The 23,543-nt window shown below is 34.2% G+C and overlaps 1 protein-coding gene across 3 annotated transcripts in view; it reads left to right on the top strand.

Annotated features, from left to right (window-relative positions):
- The window catches only part of LOC149807276 (mesoderm induction early response protein 1-like), a 47,928-nt gene extending 26,982 nt beyond the window's left edge, over nucleotides 1-20,946 (top strand). For all 3 annotated transcript variants that reach the window (XM_089964473.1, XM_089964489.1, XM_089964480.1), the window contains 5 exons: nucleotides 1,409-1,506; nucleotides 3,906-3,987; nucleotides 7,077-7,171; nucleotides 10,342-10,469; nucleotides 14,112-20,946. In XM_089964473.1, the coding sequence (XP_089820599.1) occupies nucleotides 1,409-1,506; nucleotides 3,906-3,987; nucleotides 7,077-7,171; nucleotides 10,342-10,469; nucleotides 14,112-14,646 (938 nt within the window). In that variant the 3' untranslated portion in view covers nucleotides 14,647-20,946. The remainder of the gene's footprint in view (nucleotides 1-1,408; nucleotides 1,507-3,905; nucleotides 3,988-7,076; nucleotides 7,172-10,341; nucleotides 10,470-14,111) is intronic.
- Nucleotides 20,947-23,543: the final 2,597 nt, after the last annotated feature.

The raw sequence follows: 23,543 nt of genomic DNA, 5'->3' as shown, positions 1-23,543 counted from the left end.
AAGTCTTAAGCATTAGAGTCTATAATAAATGATTTTTTTAATGCATTTCGTTCTTCATAGACTAGCTGTTCATATGTATTTAAATTGTGTATTGACAGTTGATGTCCATTTTAAAGAAAGAAGTCATTTATTGCTTTACTGCCCTACTCTGCTGAGGTACCATTGAATGCTACTATACATACAGCCCTAATGTCCTGTAAATACATTTCTTTGTCAGATACATGATCCAATCATGATGCATTTTTGAGTCAAAAGTATTTCACAATCATCGCCACATGTATTGCTCAAATTGATGCACCTTAACACTAATTCTAATATTTTTTTTTTACTAATCTGAGGAAATGTTCTGGAATTCTAGCCTAGTACTTAAAAAGTGCTTAAATATATCCAAATGGGGATTTTATTCAGGAAAAGACCTGGAATTTTAACGTATTTATAAATAAAAAAAACATTTTATCCAAACTGTCCTTGTATAGATAAAATGTAAGTGACAATTTACTTTTTATCAGAAAGACTGATTGTCTTTGGCAGAAGTTGCAGTCATGTAATCACAAAATATTTACTGCTCCATTGACCTGAGTAACTGGTTAGAGTGTCTAGCTTGTATGCGGGAGGTCATGGGTTAGAACCACAGCCGAGTCATACCAAGACTTATAAAAATGGTTTTCGTCCTAAATGGCATTTTCATCTTTGACTTTGGTAAATCATTAGTAGGAACTAAGAATGAGCATTGCAAATATGGAACAAAATATTGGTACATGTAAATTTCTTTGAAATAAAAAAATAGGTTCATGATTCAGGCAATAAATTTCACAAAGTTATCAAGGAATGCGTGATGGGTAATGCCCTTTTGCAAAGTTGCACTTCTTCTAATGTTGCATCACAGCTACAGACATTCTTGTCAAGATATCAGACTAAGAGACCAATGATTTTCTTTGAAGATCTGTGTATTATCATAAAATTTATCATTAGAGATATATCGAACAGAACGTATTTGAAGTAGCAACCGATAAGGATTGGTATAGTTGATGTAGCAGATAAGAACTTGCATGTAAATTACACAAAAGTAGATGTAGGTTTCTCAAGTGATAGTGCTTGAAAGGTAATTAAGTGATAAGCTACTAGAATTCAGGATTGAGTACAAAAAATTCCTGGTGCACTTAGTGAAAAAATGTTTGACAGTGCTCAGTGTTATTCTGTTGTTGGGTATCTTTTCTGTTTTAACTCGGTGAAGATAGCAGCATACTAAGGCTTTCAGAAGTGAAAGATTTGTGAATTTCAACCAAAACTTGGATTTAATAGACAGTCTGCTCTATGAATGTTGTCTTGTGTGGCAATCAAAAGAACTACTTAAATAAATTTTAAGTTGGCTGTTTGAATAAGCTTTTGTTTTTTCCGTTTGTTCTAGTGGAAAAATATTTAGAAGAAGTACAGACACAGGCATTGAAAAATGCAGTTGGAGTAGATGCAGTTCCAACAGGGGCACATATACGAGATGATGAACAGGTAAGTCCACTCATAACTTTAAATTTTACAGAAAACTTAGTTCTTTGTGATAGACTCTGATAGATGCAAAACTGGTTCAAGTTATTGATTTGATTCCTTATGTAGTTGTGAATATATCTGGAATTCTAGAGACCTGTTTCTTGGTTCATTTAGACTAAGCTTGTAAGAGTTGCCTCCCTTCTAAAGCATGTAAAGTGAAATTTAAAGGTAGATCTTGCGGTTTGCCAATACTTGTAAATATAATATTTGATAAAGACTTTACATTATGTTATGTTTTCATACCTCGTTTATTCTAAAGCTATGTCTCTTCCCCACCACCCCTTCTGATTTCTTCTCTAAAGAAGTTACCCAATCATAATACACTAAGAGAACTACCCATGCTACCTCACAGATCCTGTGAATATTTCAGTTACTACTTACCTCACAAAATCCTTACAATGTTTATGGAAGTTTTACACGTACACTTTCAAAGAGTTTTCACTTCAAAGACCCAAGAGACATTAGACTCGCCACTGACAATCAGAAACAATGATGCTTGGTCTCAAGTTCCTTGATCATTACTAGACTATATGATTAGCAGGAAGACTCTACCATATGAGCTTCACTCAAAGAAGTTTTCTGGCTTTTACCGTTGAAGTTGTGCATGCCTCCTCCCACTTCATCAACTACCTGGGTCAGAGCTCCAATTTCAAATTACTTATGCAGTCTGGAAGAGTTACCAACATTTTGGACTGTCTACATCACCAGTTACAAGACCCAAGTGTCAGCTGACTTTTTTTTTAGTTTCTCACAAAAGTGCCTACCTTCAAAATTTCATTGGCGGTTCCACAAGTCCCATACCCAAGTATTTCAAATGGACACCCTAACATTTGACTATGATATCACAAGTTTGGGGATGACAAATCCATACTCCATATGTATTGATTGGATGTCTTCTAATGACACTCAATAGTTGTTACCCAATAACGTTTCTGTGGGCTTCTTGGACTTAAAATCTATTTCAGTGTTCCAACAGGCAGAAAAAGCTTCTCCCACTCTGAATCCCATAGGACAGTGTGGGAGTCAGTCTCCAGAATGATCTGAGTATTAACCAGACCTGTTTAACTCGATAATACTTAATCATAATATGCATACACCTTCCTTGCTCTTCACCTTAGAGAGCATGCCTTATGTACCAGTAGTAACTGAGATATTCACAGGATTTGCCACAGTCCCTGTACCAAGGGGAGATCACTCTGATTGCCACCTAGGTGGGCAGGTGACTTTTAACTGTCATAAGCATGAAGTTTTACCTGGGAGGGCTTGATTTATTTTAGGTAGTAGTTGTTGTCCTAAGGTATTAAGCTGGGTAAGTATTATCAAAGATATTTCACTAGGAAAAAAAATTGTTTTCTGAAGATATTTAAGGCAATCTCATGATTTGCCATCAATTTTCAGTCAAGATTTTCATTATTTCATCCTTTTATTTTGGTGGTGTTTGTACTACATTGATTGAAATGTTGATTTTGTATTAATGATATTTATGGTATGAGTGTCATTGCCATCCTTGCAATAGTTTAATATCATGTTGCACATAGTTGTGATCAAATTATTCCCCTTTCCAGCTAATTAAAACTAACATTTAATGAAGCTTCACCTGTAAGTTATTGCATTAGATAGTTAATCATGGCCACCAGTCTCTAAGATCCAGGTCTGGCAGGTCAGTTAAGACTGAGGCTTGGAAAATTCTGCTTTTAGAATGAACTCTCTATCGTTAAGACCATTCAGTATGACTTTGTGTTTGCTCTTGAAAACACTTTGTGTAATCTTCAGAAATTATAAATCTACTGAAGTACAGAAATTCATTTACTTATCTTGATTCACTCAGTAATCATTCCATGAATGGAGAGAGTTAGGCCTAATCATGATTCTAACCAGCTCAAAAAGTTGGATCATTTTTTTAAAAACATTTACAAAGAACGGTTGTAAATATCCTTTTCTGTTTAATGTTTATACCAGAAAACTCAAGCACAGTTCATTTTTATGGACTCTAGAGTCTATATTTTATTCTTCCCTGTATGGTGTTTTGAAAATCAGCATATTTTTCCTGAAGATTTCATCTTGTCATGATTTTGTACCGTTTGCACTTGATGTCTGAGCTAATTAAACTTAGTTAAACACATCTGTTGACCATTCAGTTGTTTTATATTTGTTTGGCAAGGATTGTACTATAATCAGTATATATTTCTGAGTGGACTTGATTCAGTCAGTCTGAAATCAGGCATAATAATTTTTGTATGCTTTGTGAGCTTTTTTCCATGCCTACATTTGGTAACATAGAGGCAGCGTTATTGTGCCTGAGATGAAAAATAAGGGCAAGTGGCACAACCTAAAATGAACATTCTTGATTTTTTTCCTAGGCCCTCTATTTATTACTTCAATGTGGGCATAATGTAGAAGAAGCTCTTCGAAGAAGGAAGATGCAGGCAGTCCCTCCAACAGGTAAAATACAAGAATTGATCAAGTTCAAACAGGTTGTAGAAATACAGCACATCAGATCTGATTCCATGTATCTTGGATCTTTTATGTGTGGCTGTGGGTTTTTGAATGTATTCTTAATTCTTTTGTGTAAAATATAATTTTTGCCTACCTGCATTTACAAAATACATTTTTTGAGTAGTGTATTTTTATCAGTATTTAAAAAAAAAATAGTTTATCAACAAGATGATTTAAATATTAGAAACTCCATTAACTTGCAGCATAGTGCAAGGGAGAGTAGCAAATCAGCTTTTTGCACATTCTTTGTTAATGTTTGCTTAAATCTCATACTAAAACTATAACAGTTATTTGAGCACATTAACACTGATTGGAAACTTGTGAACTAATGCACATTTCTTAAATTTAATGGACCAACAATGACTTCTCTGGAAAAGTAATGACAATTCAAATGCATTAGGTATGCATCCATTTGAGAAGTCTTTGTTTATTTTCTGTCTCTAGATTCATTTTATACTATATGATAATTGTTTTGGCTGCTATTGAAACTACTTTAAATTAATTAAAGAGAAATTAGGATTTTACCTAAAGTAATGTTCAGTAATTTTCAAGAAAACAGTTTTTTTTAACATAGACATTACAGGGTTTGTATCTTACATTTTTAATGAGTAATATAGACAGTATAAATAATGCATTAATCTGTGTCAAGCATTAGGAGAAGGTATTTCCTATATGGTACATCATATCTACATTTTATCATTGTGTTCTTTTCATCCAGGTCTGTATGAAATGTTTTTTTTTGTTCAGTCCATACTTTATTATTCCCTGCAAAATGGCCATAGATTGTCTAAATAAAAATAAGGATTCAAACAAATTAACAAATTATCATTCATCGTTAAGGTTGTCAATAAAATTCTACTCTGGCAAAAATAGATGGTGGAACAATGACTAGTCCATTTGTTGTATGTTGACATGAAATAAAAGTTTGTCTAATCAAATGACAGACATAGCCTTGTTGGGTGTATAACTCACCAAAATGAAACACAACTATAGAAAGATAAAATGTACGAGTAAGATTAATTTTTCATTAAACACGAAACTGGGTACCACATATTTAAACCATTCTGTTGTGAGCTACAGTCCGACCCAGACTCTTGATTACCCCAAACATGTAAGTGGTAATTGGTTGCATTTTCATAGATATGTGTGTCAGTTTAATTGAACTATTGGCTCAGACCTAATCTTCATGGGTTGATCTTGGCATTTCTTTAAGTGGATTCCAGTATATTGTCCAATTCAGAGAACACAACTGTTTTTATTAGCTGCAGCCAGAGCCTTGTACTATGACATCTGTAACTTATTTCGGCAGGTCACACAATCTTCAGCTGAAAGCCAAATTTAAAACTGATAGTGTCCAAATGCTAATTACAAGTGCAGCAGCTGATACTTTGCCAATCTCTTGATTGACTTTTATTGTGGGAAATGCCAGTGGTGATGCCCAGGATGCATTTCATTGCTACAAAAGTTTACCTAAATTGATAAGTTGGAAAAATAAATATATTATCAGTCTACGTTAGTGTCAGATTTCACTTAATAAGATCAGAAATGAGAGTCTCTCAATCAAAGAAATGATACACTTGATATAATGAATGATGTTTAAATGTCATGCACAAATACCTGATTAATGCCAAATGTCCAGTCTTGTTCACACAAAAAAGAGATTTGTGAGGCAAAAGAATTAAGCTTATTTTTAAATGTATCAGTTCTGTTTCAAGGTAAGGCCAAACTGCACATGTATCATTGCAGACAAGTTCTTTAGTTTGTCTACATTTTTACAAAATGTTTTAATTTTAGTCAACTTATTTTCCTTTGGCATACTAAAAATCATAAGTAAGTTAAAAAGCATCATATCCTGAAGTAAATAAAATATTTCTCCCTCAAGTAGTCTAAAATTTGCAACATTTATATTCAGGCCATCTAAATCCTAATAAATGGCTCCAAGTTCAACAGGTCTCTTGTTGCTGTTAGGCACTTGCATCTCTGAATATGGAATATATACTGATATTATCCAGCTTTCTGACTGTCAGTAATAAGTGAGATCCATGCATATTCATGAAGTGATTTTACATATAATTTGGGGCCCCAAGTGGTCTAAAGCGCTTAACGTTACGGATCACTGCCATCTCACCTCTGTTTGCATGGGTTTGAGTCTCGTGCTCGGCCAGTGTGGGTATGTGAGAAAGCTTGCCAGTAGCTTCTTGTGGGTCGGTGGTTCTCTCCAGGGTTGTCCCAGGTTCTCCCTCCACCATTTATACTGGCTGCCATGTATAGCCTATCTTGTGCTGCAAAAGAGTGTTAAACTCTACAACAACAACAACAGCTACATATAATTGAATAAATTTTATCACTACTCTTTAAACCTTAATTCCGAGCCAGTTTTGATAAAAATTGTAACATTGGTTAAGTCATTAAGAATTTTCGTTGTTATGAAAGTTAGATCAGTGCATATTAATGAGGTGAGTTTGTGTCCATTTGACTGAGCTTGTTTATTTTTATTTGTTGTGTTTATTATTGTCTGGATTTTGGATAATTTAAGTTTTGAGCAAGAGACTGCATATTAATGATGCCACTATATTTAGAAGAATTTTTTTTATCAGGATATAGTAAAATAGGTGAAATCAGCATATTGTAAAGTTTAGAGAAAGTTTACATAGGGTGTGTTCTTACAATGCTTGATAGGCCTACTTAGTGAAATAGTCAGCTGTTAAGTTACATTAGCCAGTGCAATTCAGGCTAACTCATTCCTCTTGCTGTATGGACATTTTTAAAATTTTTAATACTTGCCTCCTGGGGTGAATGGAATTTTGGAGATTTTTTAATCTTGTATTTACTTAATATATGTTATATACTGTACCTGTCACATTTCTTACTTGGTAAGAATGTGTGTGGAGGGAACCTCCAATATATTGAATAACCAGTGCCTTTATTTGGCTCGTAAAATAATGATTTAGAGGTAAGGATCTTGTACTAAATGTGTCATACAGTATTTCACCAGAAATAATATGAAAACGGCAACATTTTTTTTTTCTTTCCAGATCCTATGAGTCTATGGTCAGAGGAAGAATGTAGGAATTTTGAAAATGGTTTAAGGATATATGGAAAAGATTTTTATTTAATACAGCAAAACAAGGTATGTACTATTAAATTTTCAGCCATGAGAGACTTGTACATAAGTACAATTGTTAACATTATTTACTTAGTATATTCTCTTATGGTGGATTAGCCTAGTGTTGAAGACCCACGTGTAAAAGGCAATGTTAAATTGTACCACATAATGTTTAGCACACTTCACTGTTAGACCAAAAGAGCTTATGGTATAAGCTGCATTTCTCATGCATCTTTCCATCATCTTTTGTGCATCATCAGTCCTTACTTCTCATTGTTCTAGAGTTTCTGTTCTGGTCTTGATCAAACATGGAATGTGGGTTTATATCATTAAAATTTCAGATACAGTTGATGATGAGCGAGATCCATTTATCTTAATGAGGTGATCTAATTGGCTGAGATTTTCACCACTCAGGAAGCCATGTTACTAAATGAATTTTTTTCGAGCTTGAAGTATGGGCTTGTGTCATCAACCTTAGATGGATTTCAATGAAGAGCAAAAGCCATTGATTTTAATGAGATGATCTTGCATCTGAGTTGTGTTATATTGACAAGTACTTGAATTTGAGGTTGGTGCCAAAAGTACTGGAAAATGCTCAGTACTTGTTGAAAAGTGCTTGAATTTTGAAACAAACCTACTTCATTAAAAAATAATTTAGAAATGCAATCTTTCTGAATTTTTTTTATTATTCATTGCTGGGTCACATGTATTCAGTGTTAAGTCACTTGTAGATGAGGAATTTTAATTTTTTTAAATATATATAACTGGAAAATTGAACTTGCCCTTAAGAAGTCTGAGGTTGCTGCAGTGAAAGAAATAAAATATAGGATATTTTAAGGAAATTGGTATATTTAACTTCAGTTTTCTTTCTATCTTTGTTGGCACATTAAAACCATTTGCTGATAAAGTTATTAAAAACAGTACATGTAGATAGATATGCAGATGAAAAAGAATTAGAATGCAGATATATCTGTAGAAGAACAAATACAGGTATGTACATATATGTAGATGGGTAGGTAGAAAAGGGTTTTGAAGTAGCTAGATTTTTAAGTAAGAGAGAAATATTTATGTAAAAGAAACGGAACTGAAAAATTATGCAACCAATAGCGTAACAGCCTTCAGAATTTTGGCCAGAGTACTTTCCTTCCCATTTTTGTGCATGCTTCTTGAAATGCAGTCCAGACAAACTTTGCTCAATCATGTGATGTGTTACTGGTCTTTCCTATAATTGTCAGTTTGTATGGATTAAGTAGTTTTGGGATATTTTATGCAGAACATTCGATTTTCTGAGTTGTACTTTAGCTAGGGATACTCATTATTCCATGATGGTTGGAACTTTTGTTTATGATTTGTGACACCATACTGGTTATTTTTCTTTAAAACAGATTCATTCGAGCTAGAAACTTCATAAATTTTCCCTTTTTTGCCCAGATAATACATCGACAACAATGAATTCCTGATCGTAATGATTTATCACTCATGTTTTTGTTTTGAATTCTGTTGTGATAATGGTTGTTAATTTGGCAGTCAGAAAAATTAAAAATGTCTCTTTAAACACAAAGCTATATTATGTCATTGAAAATTATATCAAGAACGAAAACACCCTTCTCTCTAGTTTTTTATTTTTTAGTGTTTAAGTGGTGCCTGAAACTTACTGAGCAGACAGTAAAAGCAAGAACTCACTTGTTCTTACCATTCATGGTAGCCGTAGACTTCTACATACTCTCTTAACTTATTATGGGTTAATATATTTGAAGAAAGAAAAAAAAAATAGATTTCTCAAATTGTGTTTCTTCAGTAACACATACACAATCATAATATTGGCATTTCCTGCCTCCAGGCTGTTCCATCCCTGGTAGAGCATGTGCTTCATTTTGCATTAAGTGACAAACAATTAGATTTTGCACCAGTCCCTTTATCCAAGGGAAGACTAATGTGATCTCACTACCTTCTGAATAAGCAGGTGTTGTAGCACTTTGAATGGTAAAAGAAGCTTAATTACATTTTTATGGGATCTCTACAAAGTAGAGAAGTAATCTATTGTACTACCCCTAGCTGTTTTGTTTGCACAGATGAAAGGATATACTTGTGTACACCCTATGAAGGCCTTTGAAATTTATACAAATGATGAAGTTCTGACTTCATATTTGACTGCAGATACCAAAAAGAGAATAAAAAAAGACTTCTCAAAAACCACTGAAAAGGGTTTGTCCAAATTTAACAGTTGAAACCATTAATATTTAAATAAGCGATGCTGATCCATCGACAAATATGGCTGCTGTTACTAAAATAGAAAACCTTTAAATCTCTTCTCAAAAACTGCTTAACAGAATTCGACCAAATTTGACAAAGCATCTGGACATGATGGCCTTTGATTTTTATACAAAATGATGATGATGCTGCATCACATGTTGCCACTTTTGCTAAAATATAGAAAGTCTGAATAATTCTCAAAAATTGCACAAAAAGAATTTGAAGAAATTCGACAGCATCCTTCCATGAAGGCCTTTCAAATTTGTACATATAATCACCTACCATCAAATATGGCCACTTTTACTAAAAATAGCAAACCTTTCGAATGGCAGAAATCATTATATCTACCCAGATTTCTTGGCCAACTGCCCTCATACTTAGTATTTAGATTGATTTTAGCCCGGTAAGCAATCATTGGTGCAATTAGACATAATTTAAATATAATTTTCTTCGTGTGTTAAATAGACTCTTATGTATGGGTGCATTCAATTCATCTAATATAAAATGTATGAAATTTTTTTAATAGTTTAATTCTTTCAGTTACTAAGGCACCAAAAGATTATTCAGCTTGCTAAATAAAATTTACATTGCCTGAATTCTGATGTTGGATCCTCAATATGCATCATGCAAGTAGATTGCATGCTTTTTATATCAGAAATATTTTATTTAAAAACAGTATTGCTAAAAAAAAAAATGTGTGTGGACATGAAAAAAATGTTGCAATTACCTTCCATTTTGCTTTCCCCCCCCATTACGAAAATTAAACTGCCCATTTTGTTGATTTTATATCTAATTAGAAGTTTAAAGTCTGTGTTGTAAATGAACGTATTTGTAATTTAATTAAAAGCATTCACATTGAAATTGCCGTGAACTAAAAGGAACTCTAAATTTATTCTGCAATTTTTGGTGCAAGAGTGTTGGAGCATTTGTTTATTTTACAGGTGAAAACTAGGTCAGTAGGGGAATTAATTCAATTTTATTATCTGTGGAAGAAAACAGAAAGACATGATGTATTTGCTAACAAAACCAGACTGGAGAAGAGGCGGTTTTCCCTTCATCCTGGTGTAACGTAAGTATTTCGTAAAATTTACTTTATGTAGATATTGAATGACTCGTATATGTATTACTGTGGTTTGATTTATTTATTATAATTTTTGCACATAACAATTTTTTTTTACGAGAGTTTTTTAATTCATGGAGTTGTCTCAGATTTTGTATGTAATTTATGGTCACTTAAAAGTTGAGTCCTGATCTGCTGGCGCATAGTGCAGATTGGATCTCTGTTATTTGCAGTTAGACTGCTTAAAATTGAATATAGAAGGTACACCAGCAGATTGGATCTCTATTATTTGCAGTTAGACTGCTTAAAATTGAATATAGAAGGTGCATCAGCAGATTGGATCTCTATTATTTGCAGTTAGACTCCGCTTTAAAATTAAATATAGAAGGTGCACCAACAGATTGGATCTCTATTATTTGCAGTTAGACTCTGCTTAAAATTGAATATAGAAGGTGTACCAGCAGATTGGATCTCTATTATTTGCAGTTAGACTCTGCTTAAAATTGAATATAGAAGGTGCATCAGCAGATTGGATCTCTATTATTTGCAGTTAGACTCTGCTTAAAATTGAATATAGAAGGTGTACCAGCAGATTGGATCTCTATTATTTGCAGTTAGACTGCTTAAAATTGAATATAGAAGGTGTTTCATCTTGTAGATTAACATTTATGAATACTGAAAATAAGGAAAGCAAAAGAACAAAATCTTGCTGATAATATAGGGCAGTTGCTTAAATGGGTGTTATACAACCGTCAGTATGATCAGAAATCCCTGCCAAGATAAATCCCTTACTAGGTGTTTTTTTCCAAGTGCTTAAGTGCTTAATTGCCCTGGCATAACTAACATTACCAAGCCAAGTTGTTATTGAGGTGCATCTATATGATCTTGTACTTAAACCAATATCCATAAAGTTGCAACATCAGGGCTCTAACCCAGTGGCTTTAGAATGGTTGTGGATAATGTCATCATTGCTTATGTGAAGCAAGCATGTGACCAATATTGAATTTTAAAAGTTCTTGATACTACATCATTCAGCTTTGAAATCAGACAAGGTTTACATAACCTTTCATTAGTAACACTAGATTCATACATGTTAAAATCAACTGCAAACAACACAGTTCCTGTTCTGCCATCACCTAATGCACTGGCAGATCAGGGTCTTTGTTGTTTTTGTTACTACTTACTCCTAGCAAACTGCACAGACACAGATCTGCCAGCACATTATGTGACAGCAGATTGGGTCTGTGCATTTTGTTATTGTACTTATAAGTGAGCATATAAGGTATTTATATGAGAAAAAAATATATTTTACTGTCCAGATATGAACAGTTGATGCTTTAGAAACTCTATCATGACTTTCTTGGAATGTTCTACAGAAATTGTCATGTATTCAAGAAAAAGCTGTCTTACAATCTAAATCTGTCATAATAAGAGATAAATAAAGACATACAGCAAATAAAAACAATTGCAGGTTGAGTGAGGTTCAGCATGCATGTTATAGTTTCTGTCAATGTAGTAAACCTAAAGTAAATAACGTGAAAGGTTTCATGTGATTTTAATTAATCTGCATCATTTCATTAATAGTAAACCATGTACATGGTTAGAAATTTTTAGTAAAATGTTTAGCCTTAGATGCTACCTTAACAGAAATTTGTATATGGATAAAGTTATACCATAAGGCTTGGCATTAAACAGATACAAAAAAGAAAAAGAAATGTAAACTTCCTGTTGTGAAGATCAATCAACGTAAACATCATATTAATTGGCTTCTAAGAAAATATCAGCAGTGATGCCTAATTATGTGGCTTGGAGAAAGCTGCATCGGTGTAATTCTGCAGAACAGAAGTCTGTGCCTACCAGCAGACTTGAATGACATGTATAGTGGTTATATCTGACATTCATAGAAATGTGAGCTTTAATACTGTGCAGTAACAAGTGTGTATATTGGTTTTAAATTATTACTTGTGATTCAGGCTAGTTTAGTAATTTATTTTAGTAATTAGAAGTACAGCTGTTTGCATTTATCATCATTTTTTTAATGTAGATTATTTATTCAGATGGATTTTGACGGGTTAGTTCTTAAATCACAGAGGATAAAGCGAGTGTAGTTTTTGTTTCAAGTGTTTTCATTGGTAGTTTTGCATGTCTGAAGAAATGCTGTAAATTTGCATTTTATCTAATTGTCATAATTTCATTATTCATGATATCGTTTTCAAAAATGCTAATACTTGAAAAGTGTATACTCTTTGTCTTGTCTCTTAATGACCTCACAACGTTAATTGATTTAATGAGTGAGTGGTTCAAGTTTCCAGATACTGTGTACTTATAGTTTTAATATTAAATGCTTTGTAATGCTTTTGTTATTATTATTAATTTCTTCTTTTAGGAAGGTTTTTTAAAAAAAACCCTGTCAAATGTGGTATTTTATTACAGTTATCCAGTTGAATTAATGAATAATGGGGTATTTTTATCTCTAGGAATTTCTTGGATGGGGGTGCTTTCATTATCACTTGGCTCATTTGTCATGTTTGTTGCATCTTTACATTCATGTTTGAGAGCTACAACAAAATCCACAACTTTTAAAAAATGAGTTTTCCAATAATTATTCTATGAACCACATGGTTAGCATAAAGTGTTTCCTTTGCTTTTCACACTTAGTCAAAAATTGTTTGAATTGTTTGTTTTATGTTGGTGTACTTTATGGCTCACAGGCTTTTTATCAGTCATTGATAAACTCATTGTTCTCATGCTACCTGGAAAAAGACTTTGATCATCTGTCAGGAGAAACCAGAACAAAATACATAATTGAGTGAACTGACTACAAGTTAAATTTATAAAGTTCTTACTGGAATTTTCAGAGGTTATGGAACTATTCAGATAGTTACAGTACAACTGCTGTATGGGTCATTTTCATGCTTGCACTAAGCATTTTTGTGGTCAGTCCAAATGCTCAAGTATTTGATGTACAGATAGACTGTCTGCGTCACAGGCAACTCCGTGACTATCTTTTTTCTTTTTTAGAAGGCATGAGAACCAGTCTAGATTGACATTGTGTCAACACATGAGAGAGTTGTTTGCATCATGTGATCTCAGTCAATTCGGGAGGAAAACAATAAAGCTTTTCTTCCCCAGTTCTTATGTAAAGTTAATGAAAATGTGTTATAAGCCTTTGTATATTGAGCAGTAATTTGCAATGCGCACATGGAGTTGAAAATTGCCAGTTGAAATCCTGACCAGCTTGTTATCCTTATCCAGAAAATTTCAGTCTTTAAGTTTTAACAGCAAGCAATGAGGTTAAATTCAAGATCTACTTGTACTGAGTCAGTCAGATAGGCATGCTGATAAAGGTTCATGTTCTGGTGATAATAATCAAAGTATTACGTTTTGTGTTAGTGAGGATTAACATTAGAAACATCTTGTTCCAGTTGGTGTATTTTACAATCCAAAAATGTGAATGCAGTAATTTGATTGGTGAGTAGAAAGATCAACAGAACCTGACCTTGTATGTTTCCATCGTATGTCTATTCTGTCACATTCTTGAATCAAAACAAAATCAGCTTGAGAACAAATTTCTTTAAATATTTTCTCAGTCATTTCACATAATGCATCAGAATGTGTCTTGACAATAATGGTGTGGGGTTTCTTTTGCAGGGATTACATGGACCGATTTCTTGATGATCAAGATACTCCTCCTACACCTAGGGATCGCTCTGCTAGTCCCATTCGTTCACTTCTATATGGTGATCCAAAGCGTCATCAACAGCTGAAGCCTCCTGCTGAAGGAATTGACTGTCCAGATTCTTTCCAGCAGTCTACACCATTTGAGTTTGACACAAATACTGGTTCACCTACTGTCACATCTCTTACTTCAGAACAAAGATCAAAAAATGCCTCTCCAGAAAAAGCAGAACAACCATTCCATGTGAATGGTGCTATAGATGATAGTTACCAACCTCCATTTAAGAAATCAAAAACAGACGGTTCTGAAAATCCTCAGGTAGAAGATACAGTTTCATCAACAACATTTTTGAAAAGTCAAAACTATACAGATTCCCATGCAATAACTTCAGTTTCATCTTCATCTGAACATGAGAGTGTTAGTTTATGTTCAGAAGTAAGCAAATTGACTGAATCAAGCTCGTGTACTGTTATCCAAATGCAGCCTTCGGAAACTTTGAGTCTCTAGGATTAAAAATGCTATTTCTATGGTTAAACTTGAAAAGTCGACCTGTGCAATATACCAAGAGGAAGTACAAGGCTTTCAGATTTGTAGAGGCAAACCACACTGCTGATGTAGATGTGGCAGTTTGAATATTATTCCAAAAGGGGATGTATGGTGATGTTAGAGTATATCTCCTCTGCTGGCAAAATGCTAGCAAGGCTTGAATCAGCAAGAAACCCTTCACGTACCATAACAAGGATGACTTCAAGGATAAGGCAGAAGGGGAAAAAATGTTCTGGACAGAGCTGATGCAATTAACAAAGGAGTCAATGCAAAGGGAGTTAACTACTGATATGCAATAGTGGAATGGTTATGTTATATGATAGTGTTGTCCCTTGTAAGAAATGGCAGCGAGATGGACCCTACCATTCTTACAGTTCCCATTGTAAATGTCCTGATCATGACGCTACCCATTTGCAAGTTAAATCACAAAGCTTCATGTTAATTTTCATGAAACAATCCAGCATTTCATTACTGACAATTGCTTTCTTACCATATCATTCAGAATGAAATGCATACATTTCTAATTGATCATGGGGGGTGGGGGGGAAAGCAACAACATATGTGTTGTAATTACTGCCCAACTTTAGTGCAGTTTTGCCCATGAAAAAAGTGGATTTATTCTAAGGAAGGTGCCCCTTACAAGAGCCGGTGGACAACACTCATATCGTGCTATTGTAGCTTTCTCTGTTTATAAGTATCACTTATAATCTCTTAAGTGCTACAACCCTTATGGCTCAGAAGAGGATGAAAAAAAATGTACTTGCTAGAAGAAATAAAATTATTGACATTTATCACCCCCAGCACACACACACACACGAACACACACAAGTAGCCTGTTAATGAATATATGCCTTAAATTTGTATTTTGTCCCAGGTTGCAGGATGAGTTTTCAGCTGTGTCTCTGATGCATAGATGAAATGAGATTTTTTAACTTATTTGTAGAAAAAAAAATATTAGTGTTAAAAATATGACATTATTAGAGGAGATGAAAAAAAGATTTCCTATTTTAGAGTAAGTGTATGATTATATTATTAATACTTGATGACTTCTGATGCATGTTGTTGCTACAACAGGTTGCATTTTTTAAGTAAATATATTTGTGACTGATCTTGCAGCATGTTTATCTGTTGAACAGACAGCTCTTTTGTGATATTAAAACAAAACTCACAAGTTATAAGGTCACTGTAGCACATTAAAGTTTGGAGAGATAATGGATATGGTTTGAAGTTAACTGTAGCAAGGGGAGATAATGGAGAGGGTTTGAAATTAATGCGAGCCAGTAGAGATAATAGATATGGCTTGAAATTAATACTAGCAAACTCAGAATTTGCTAGGTGAAATTGCTCTTGGAACTGGCAAGTGAACAGATTTTGCACTGGCACTTTTGCAGGTAGCAATTATAATTAAGTGTTGGTGATCTTGATTTGTTTGGACATATATAAAAAAGACATAAATGTTACAGTAAAGGAGAAATATGAGCCAGTCTTAGCAACTGTAGGCTTAGTTATTTATTGAACCTTATTGCTACCAGAACATGTCATCTTTTAGGAACTGCTCTGGTGGCCTAGAGGTTAGAGCATCCGCCTCAGCTGCAGGAGGTCGTGGGTTCGATTCCCGGCTGAGTCATACCAAAGACTTGTAAAAATGGTACTAACAGCTGCCTCGCTTGGCACTCAGCATTAAGAGGTTAGTTTAGGACTGGTCGGCCTGGTGTCAGGATGTGACTGGGTGGGACATCATGCTGCATGTCTGCGGCATGATGCCCCAGTGCTAGACATCACTATAAACTGTCACAATGCAGACATCATAGTGATATGACTGAAAAATTGTTAAAGCTACGTTAAAAATCACTCACACACACACACACAAACTCATCATTTAGGTCTATGTGGTAGTTCTTTCATTAGCACTGTTACATATAAGGTGCTTATCGTTCATGATAATGATGAAAAAGATAAATTGGAAATATAATTTTGGTTGTGGAGGGGGAAAATGTCAAGAAAACTAAGAATAAGAAGGAACAAACAAGAAAATTACATACTGATAAAAAGATACATGAAACAAATAAATAAAAATAAGCAACAGAAAATAAAACAAGTCCCTTTAAGGGGCTGATGTCCTGGCCAAAAAGAATGTCCATGTATCTAAGATGAGACTATTCTTTTCTTTTTTAACTGCTGAGTTTTTAAACCATCACTGATGTGCTTCAGCAGTAAAAAAATTTCAAGGTAATAGCCATATTGGTTGTAAGATGGCATCATTTTCACTTATAAAGTAACAAGTTGTTATGAGCAGAAGTGTTTTGTAAACCCTATATTGATATGATCTTAATTTCACAAGTAGACATAACAAGTTTTTTGAGGTAGCCATCGTAGTTGCCATATTGAACGTAATTTTAATACCATTTTCACGAGGACCAGCCAGACATAAGAAGTCTTGGTGAAAGTCCTGTGTTGATAAAACCATTCTTTCAGGACAAGTAGCAATAACATTATCTATATGGCTGCCATGGTGACCATATAACAGTCAGATCAGTATCATTTTCATTTAGGTACTTATGAACATCATAAGCAGTGTTGCACATAGAGCGCAGGGAATTTTTTGTCTTATGTCCCCCAGATCTAGACTCTGCTATCTCCTGGACTAGCTTTTTGTAAGAACACCCCCCCCCCCATACGCCTACACCTTTTAAACAGTGGATGTCCACCTATGTCTGTGCTAGCAATGTCAAAAGGTGATAAAACTGTATGATGACAGTGAATAGAACAAAGTATCTGGCAATAAAAACATTCAAAGCTTGTGATAGCCAGGCTGCAATGTAAAGTGGTTGATGGCTGTTGGTGTAACATTTTTTATTTTAATGTCAATTTTGGAGCATTATTTTTAGGATGACAGAAGTGACTACATTTATGCAAATACACAATTTGTCGTTTAGTTAATGATTTATTAGTTTGGAAAGAAAAGTAATTTAGAAAATATTGGTATTTATTAGAATAAATGCTAGTAGAAAACGAATGTAACTGAATTTAATGAGATAAAGAGGTCAAGGTCCAGAATGGAAAATTTCATATTGCAGTTCAGTTCAGGTTGACCCCATAATGTTTTCATGAGTAAATAATAAAAAAAATTTCAGTAATGTAAGTGTTAAATGAAAACATTATTGTAAAAATACAGACCACAAAGTTAAGGTGGCAAAATTGTTGAAGCAACCAAGATTTTTCTCACTTAAATTGTACTGTTAGTGAATTATCTGCTCCTATTTTCAATTGTCCTTCTAAATGGTATCTCCCAGATTTGGTGGGAGGAGGACAAGTGTCACCTGCTTTTAGGATCCTATGTGCAACACTGATTATAACAAGTCTTTTAATGAAAATCCCATATTGATGTGACCATCCATTCAGGAATAATGATTAGATTTTCAAAATGGCTGCTATGGCATCATATTGGATGTCCAAGTGGTACTATTTTCATTTAGAATCAACTAAACACTTGGATGAATGTGTGTAAAGTTTCATGGTAATCTGCACATAGTTTATGAAGTGTAGTGATATTGTACTAATTGACTAGCGGACCAAAAATAAAATACCATATGCTAGGCTTCTCTGGAATATGATCAGTTACACTAAAAATGAAAGTATTTCAAGAAATGACAATAAGAGACATCCCATGTCAGCGTCACTAATATTACTTGGATAATCTAATGAAGATTTCCATGGAAAATTAAAACAGCTTGAAGGCATTGCACTTAAAGTAAATCATTTTAATAAGACCTTGTGATCAGGCTGTAAAGCAAGATGTCAGGAGCTTTTAATTTCGAGTCCAGCACATCTTTGTGTTTAACCCAGATTGGGAAGCTAGATACAGAAGTGACTTTTATACTAGTGTTTTCGTGATGAAGCATTTTGTTATGTTTTTGGTTAATGTTTTTCATTTGTATATATATTTCCTCAATATCATGGTAGATTCTCATGTTTCACATGAACCCTGATGAAGCTAAGATAATATATTCAACATGGGCTGGCCCCTTTTATTTTAAGACAAAGGTTATAGTCATAGAAAACATGCATCATGGTTTTGGTTCAGGTATTTTTCATTTGCTAATATTTTTAAATCTCTTGATGTATTTTCTTCATACTCAGATGAATCAATATGAAGTTTAGACAGTTTATTCTGCAGAATGATTCTTAGTCTATTGAACTTGTATTTTGTAAGTAAATAGGACAGTGGAAGTTGGATCTTGCTGTGTATTTATCTGATGAAAAGAGAGCTCTTTTATTACTGTTTGTACTCACTAATGAGTCCAACTGCTTAATGCGCCAGCAGATTTTGGATCTTTGTGCTTTGTAAGAAGTAATCAGTAGAACAAACAACATAGACCCTGATCTGTAGAGGCATTCAACAGCAGATTGGGATCTATGTTGTTTGCAGTTGGGTTCAACTTACAAGCAGATACATAAGGTATGCTGGAAGAAAATGCAGGTAAGTTAATGTGTTACATAAACATTTCAGGCCTGAGCTCAACATGCAGGCCTCATCTTTCTTGTTAAGACTTTTTGATTTATTGGATTGCTTTTTAAAAACATACTGTCTTGCAGATTACAGTATTTGATATAAAATAGTAGCTGACATGTGAAAATACTCTCCTTTTGGTATTAAAAAGTTTCAGAACTAGCAGTGAATTGTTCATGGCCACAAAAAGGTTAGTCTCGAACCCGGAAACCGTATTAATCTAGATATTATAACATTCTCAGAGGTAAACCATGCAGAGGCTATTGTGAGCAAGACCGTGTAAAATGTGCCCGGTGGGCGCTATGGCTTGTTGTAAGTGGTGACTAACAGGCAACCTTTATTCAATGAATGCTTCCCAGAATCCCAAAATAATCTACAGCTGAAGGCTGTGGACTTTCTTAAAAAGGGTGTGCAGTTTATATAAAAATATTGACCTGGTATTTAAATGTCTTTATCCTCCTTCTTCTTTATTTTTGTTCTGCACGATTTTTTGGGGCTATCTATACTGATAGAGAGTATGGTTAGATTTGTTTAAACAATTGTCCATGAGAACAATAGTTTGTAGATGGTTGAAATAAGTTGGTGTCACTGTATTAAGTTTCTTCAGAGAGGGTGCCCCAGTTGGCCACATGGTCAAAAGCACTCGCTTTTACAGATTACGAACATCTCACATCTGTCTGCATAGGTTTGAGACTTGGACTCAGCCAACGTGGATATGTGAGAAAGCATGCCAGTATCTTCCCATGGGTCAGTGGTTCTTCCCTGTATTTTAGTCATGTTCTTCTTCTATCAGATATATTGACCAGCATGCATGGCCTGTCATGTTACTGAACAACAAACCACAGTCTTAAAGAAAACTACAAAAAGATACAATTCTGAGGGAAACAAGTTGAAAACATAAATTTGACCCATTACTAGAAAAACAATTTGTTCAAAAGCAGTTTGTTTTTAAATATGCATAAAGAGACCCTATCCATTTTTATTGATTGATACCTAAACAATTGATGACCTTGATAGCCAGGGATACTACTGTAATACTAATGTGTGTGTATGTATGTATGTGTGTGTGTGTGTGTGTATGTATATATATATATATATATATATATATATATATATATATATATATATATATATATATATATATATATATACATGTGTGTGTGTGTGTGTGTGTGTGTGCTTACAAGTCAAGTCCAACTGTAAACAGCATTGACCCGGATCTGTTGTTGCATATTGCACCAGCAGATTTGAGTCTGTGCTGCTGATTACTACAATAAACTGTATTGTCCCAGATTATAGACACATTATACAACAGAAGGTCTGGGTGTGTGCAGTTTATTGTCGGGCCCAACTCGTAAGCATGCAAGATAGAGGGAAAAAATGTACTGCCCTGAAATAGATTCTTATTGGTAGCAAATTGGAACTTCAGAATTTCTCAAATGTGAAAGAGGGCAAATGATCATAGATCATATCGGTGATATTTATTCTTCTTGCATCTGTGAAAGCAAAATTAATTTATTCATCATGGTTCCACTTATTATTCTAGTACATAGATGCTCTTCTCAGCCCATGTTTTCATTTGTAGTAATTGCCATTATAATTGTTTAGTTCTCCCTCCCACATCAGTAAGCATTACTGGATGATCGTCTAAAGCAGGTATTATCAATCATTCTGTGTATGGTAAAAATGATTGAAGTACATATGTTGATGTTTGTATGTGAAATGATGCATTAAACATGAGTGTTTTGCTATATATGTATCAATCTTTTCATTTTGTTTAAACAAAATCTACAACAGTGAAAAGCAGATCATTGTACCAAGATATGAATATTGAAATTTTCCCTTTGTTTTTAAGTCAGTAGTAGTTCATGTAGGGTAATTCCTGAAACACCGAGGTATGTAACCGATGTGTTCTAGTGTTTTTAGTTTGGGGCAGCTAATTAAGATACATATTCGATAATGTCCCAGGCAAGATTAATACAATAATGTGATCACACAAAAGAAAATTTTAAAATGGGAAGGTGAATAATTAAACATGTCCTAAAATGTTCTACATGTAAATCTAGTCAAAGTGACCCAATAATTGAGTACTCTGAGAGATTTTTCTTCGGTAAATAAGACATGGGGACTGATCCAATCAGTTGGGTAAATATGTTTCAGAATAGAAAATGTTAAGATATATTTTATTTTTGAATCTAAACCTTTTCCGAGACTCTGAAAACGTTTCAAATATCCATGACAGATGCATATAATTTGTGTAGACAGATTGAGTGTATTATGATTTTATGTGCCTGTTCGTGGAAGCAGTGGTAGCTCAGATGGTAGAGCATAAGATTCCCCGAGTCCCAGGTTCAATACTGACCAAGGTCAACCCAAGTTAGCAGACTCAATGTATCTTTGGGAAGGGCACGTAGCTCAGTTACCTTGGGATGTTGCAACTAATTATGGCTTAAAAATATCATTAAAGCCAACAAGCAAACAAAATCATTTCTGCTCCATAATGCAATTCGTCCACCACCGACAGTTACCAAACCTTCTGGATAATTGCACTTGAGATAAGGGAGAACCCTATAAATTTGTGAGTAAAGTGTTCAAAGATCAAGGTCATTGTGACTTAAAGAAAGAAAGAAATATTTCTGTATAATGATTCTTGTTTTCCACTTTCAGCAGTTGTCAGACTTTCTGGATCGCCTGCACTTAGGGCAAGGAAAAAGTTGATGATTTTTTAGCTCAATAGGTCATTTTAAAAAAAAATTGTTTCTACACAGTAACTTGTATTATCCATCATCTGTGGCTAATGGTCTATGTGGATGACTTCAAGTATGGAAGAACCATTTTGATTTTGGATTCAATGGTCCAGGTCATTGTGACCAAAAAAATAAAATAGACCAAACTGTATTAATGGTTGCACTTGAAGTAAGAAAGAAGCCAATTGATTTTGAGGTCAGAGGTCAAGATCACAGTGATGGAAAGAAGAAAATGATTCCAGCACAATAACATTAATTGTAAATCACAGACCTGGAGCCACAGTAGCTCAGTGGTTAGCATGCCAGACTTCCAACCTAAATGGTTTATGTTTGACTCCTACTGTTAGATCTAATCAAGTTGGTTACCATGGTGATTCTCTTGGCAAGGAACTTATGCAATTACCTCAGCACTAAGTAATGAATTTCACAGACCTGGACTCAAAATTGTGGATAGCATACACTTGGGGTAAGGAAGAAACCTATGTATTTTTTCAGATTGTGTTTGAAGGAAGAAAAGTGGTTTCAGGACGCAAATTTCAGGTATCTCCATAAAGAACTATTAATCGAGTGGAGGGCATATGATATGGTACTAATTGAAGTGCTTTCTGTTGAAGAAAAAACAAAAAGCAAATGTGATGTCTCTAATCTTTTAGTGACATTTCTGTGAGAGTTTTTAAGTTATGATGCAGATGATGTAGATCTTCAAAAATAAAAATTTGTCAAAGCATATGCAGGCACAATATTTTTCATTTATTGCTTTGGCAACCACAAAATTAAAAAAATATATACATGTAGAGAAATAACATTGATCAGATTATTTACAAAATTGGGCTTTACTAACATCGTTCCATGCTGATGTGGTGGTCTTTCTTCTGACCAATTATAGTCCTGTAATTATTGGTATTGTTTACACGACTTTCCGTCAAGGACTTGTAGTTGCATTTCAGTCTACATTATTTCCTTCACGATCCATCACCCCGTTGTAGTCTAGCATAGTACTTCATGGATGTGACTAAACTATTATTACTTAAGTATTGTACAGTGTAATGGAGTCTGTTGTAAAAATCCGTGACAGCTTTCGGTGGAACTGGCCATTGCACACTGGTTGTCGTGTATCATTTTAACTCGTTTGTTATCTGCATCAGTAATTCCTTAAAGATAACATTGAACTGAACACTGTTGAAGCTATATGAATCTTAATATCAGTTAAACAGGTCTTTTACATGTCTTGGGCTGCATGATACATATTTCCCTTCTGCAGTGTCAATTAATGTTTTGCTTCAGACTTGTTCCCAAGAACATGTACAGTTTTTTTTTTCTTCCCTTTTTAATTCTTTCAGTTTTCCATTTATCAGTCCCCTTTGGCATGTTGAGGGTTTCTGTACACCAGTTTACTAAGTGGTGGTGTCTTTAATTTTATACATAGTTGTTACTATTGTTAGGGTTGGCATTACCCCTTAAAGATATATTGCTGTTGTTTGTTTGCTATTATATTGGGGCCGTCCATTTAGTACGTACGCATCGAGGGAAAGGGGGTTAACCCAAATGCATACGCTTGCATGGGCCGGGGGGGGGGTGTGTCTGTTGATAATGTACGTACG

This window comes from Sinohyriopsis cumingii, chromosome 1 (assembly GCF_028554795.1).
Source record: "Sinohyriopsis cumingii isolate HCF-2022 chromosome 1, ASM2855479v2, whole genome shotgun sequence".
Taxonomy (NCBI): domain Eukaryota; kingdom Metazoa; phylum Mollusca; class Bivalvia; order Unionida; family Unionidae; genus Sinohyriopsis; species Sinohyriopsis cumingii.
The sequence above is the reverse complement of the archived record's forward strand: the minus strand, read 5'-3'. Positions and strand labels throughout refer to the sequence as shown.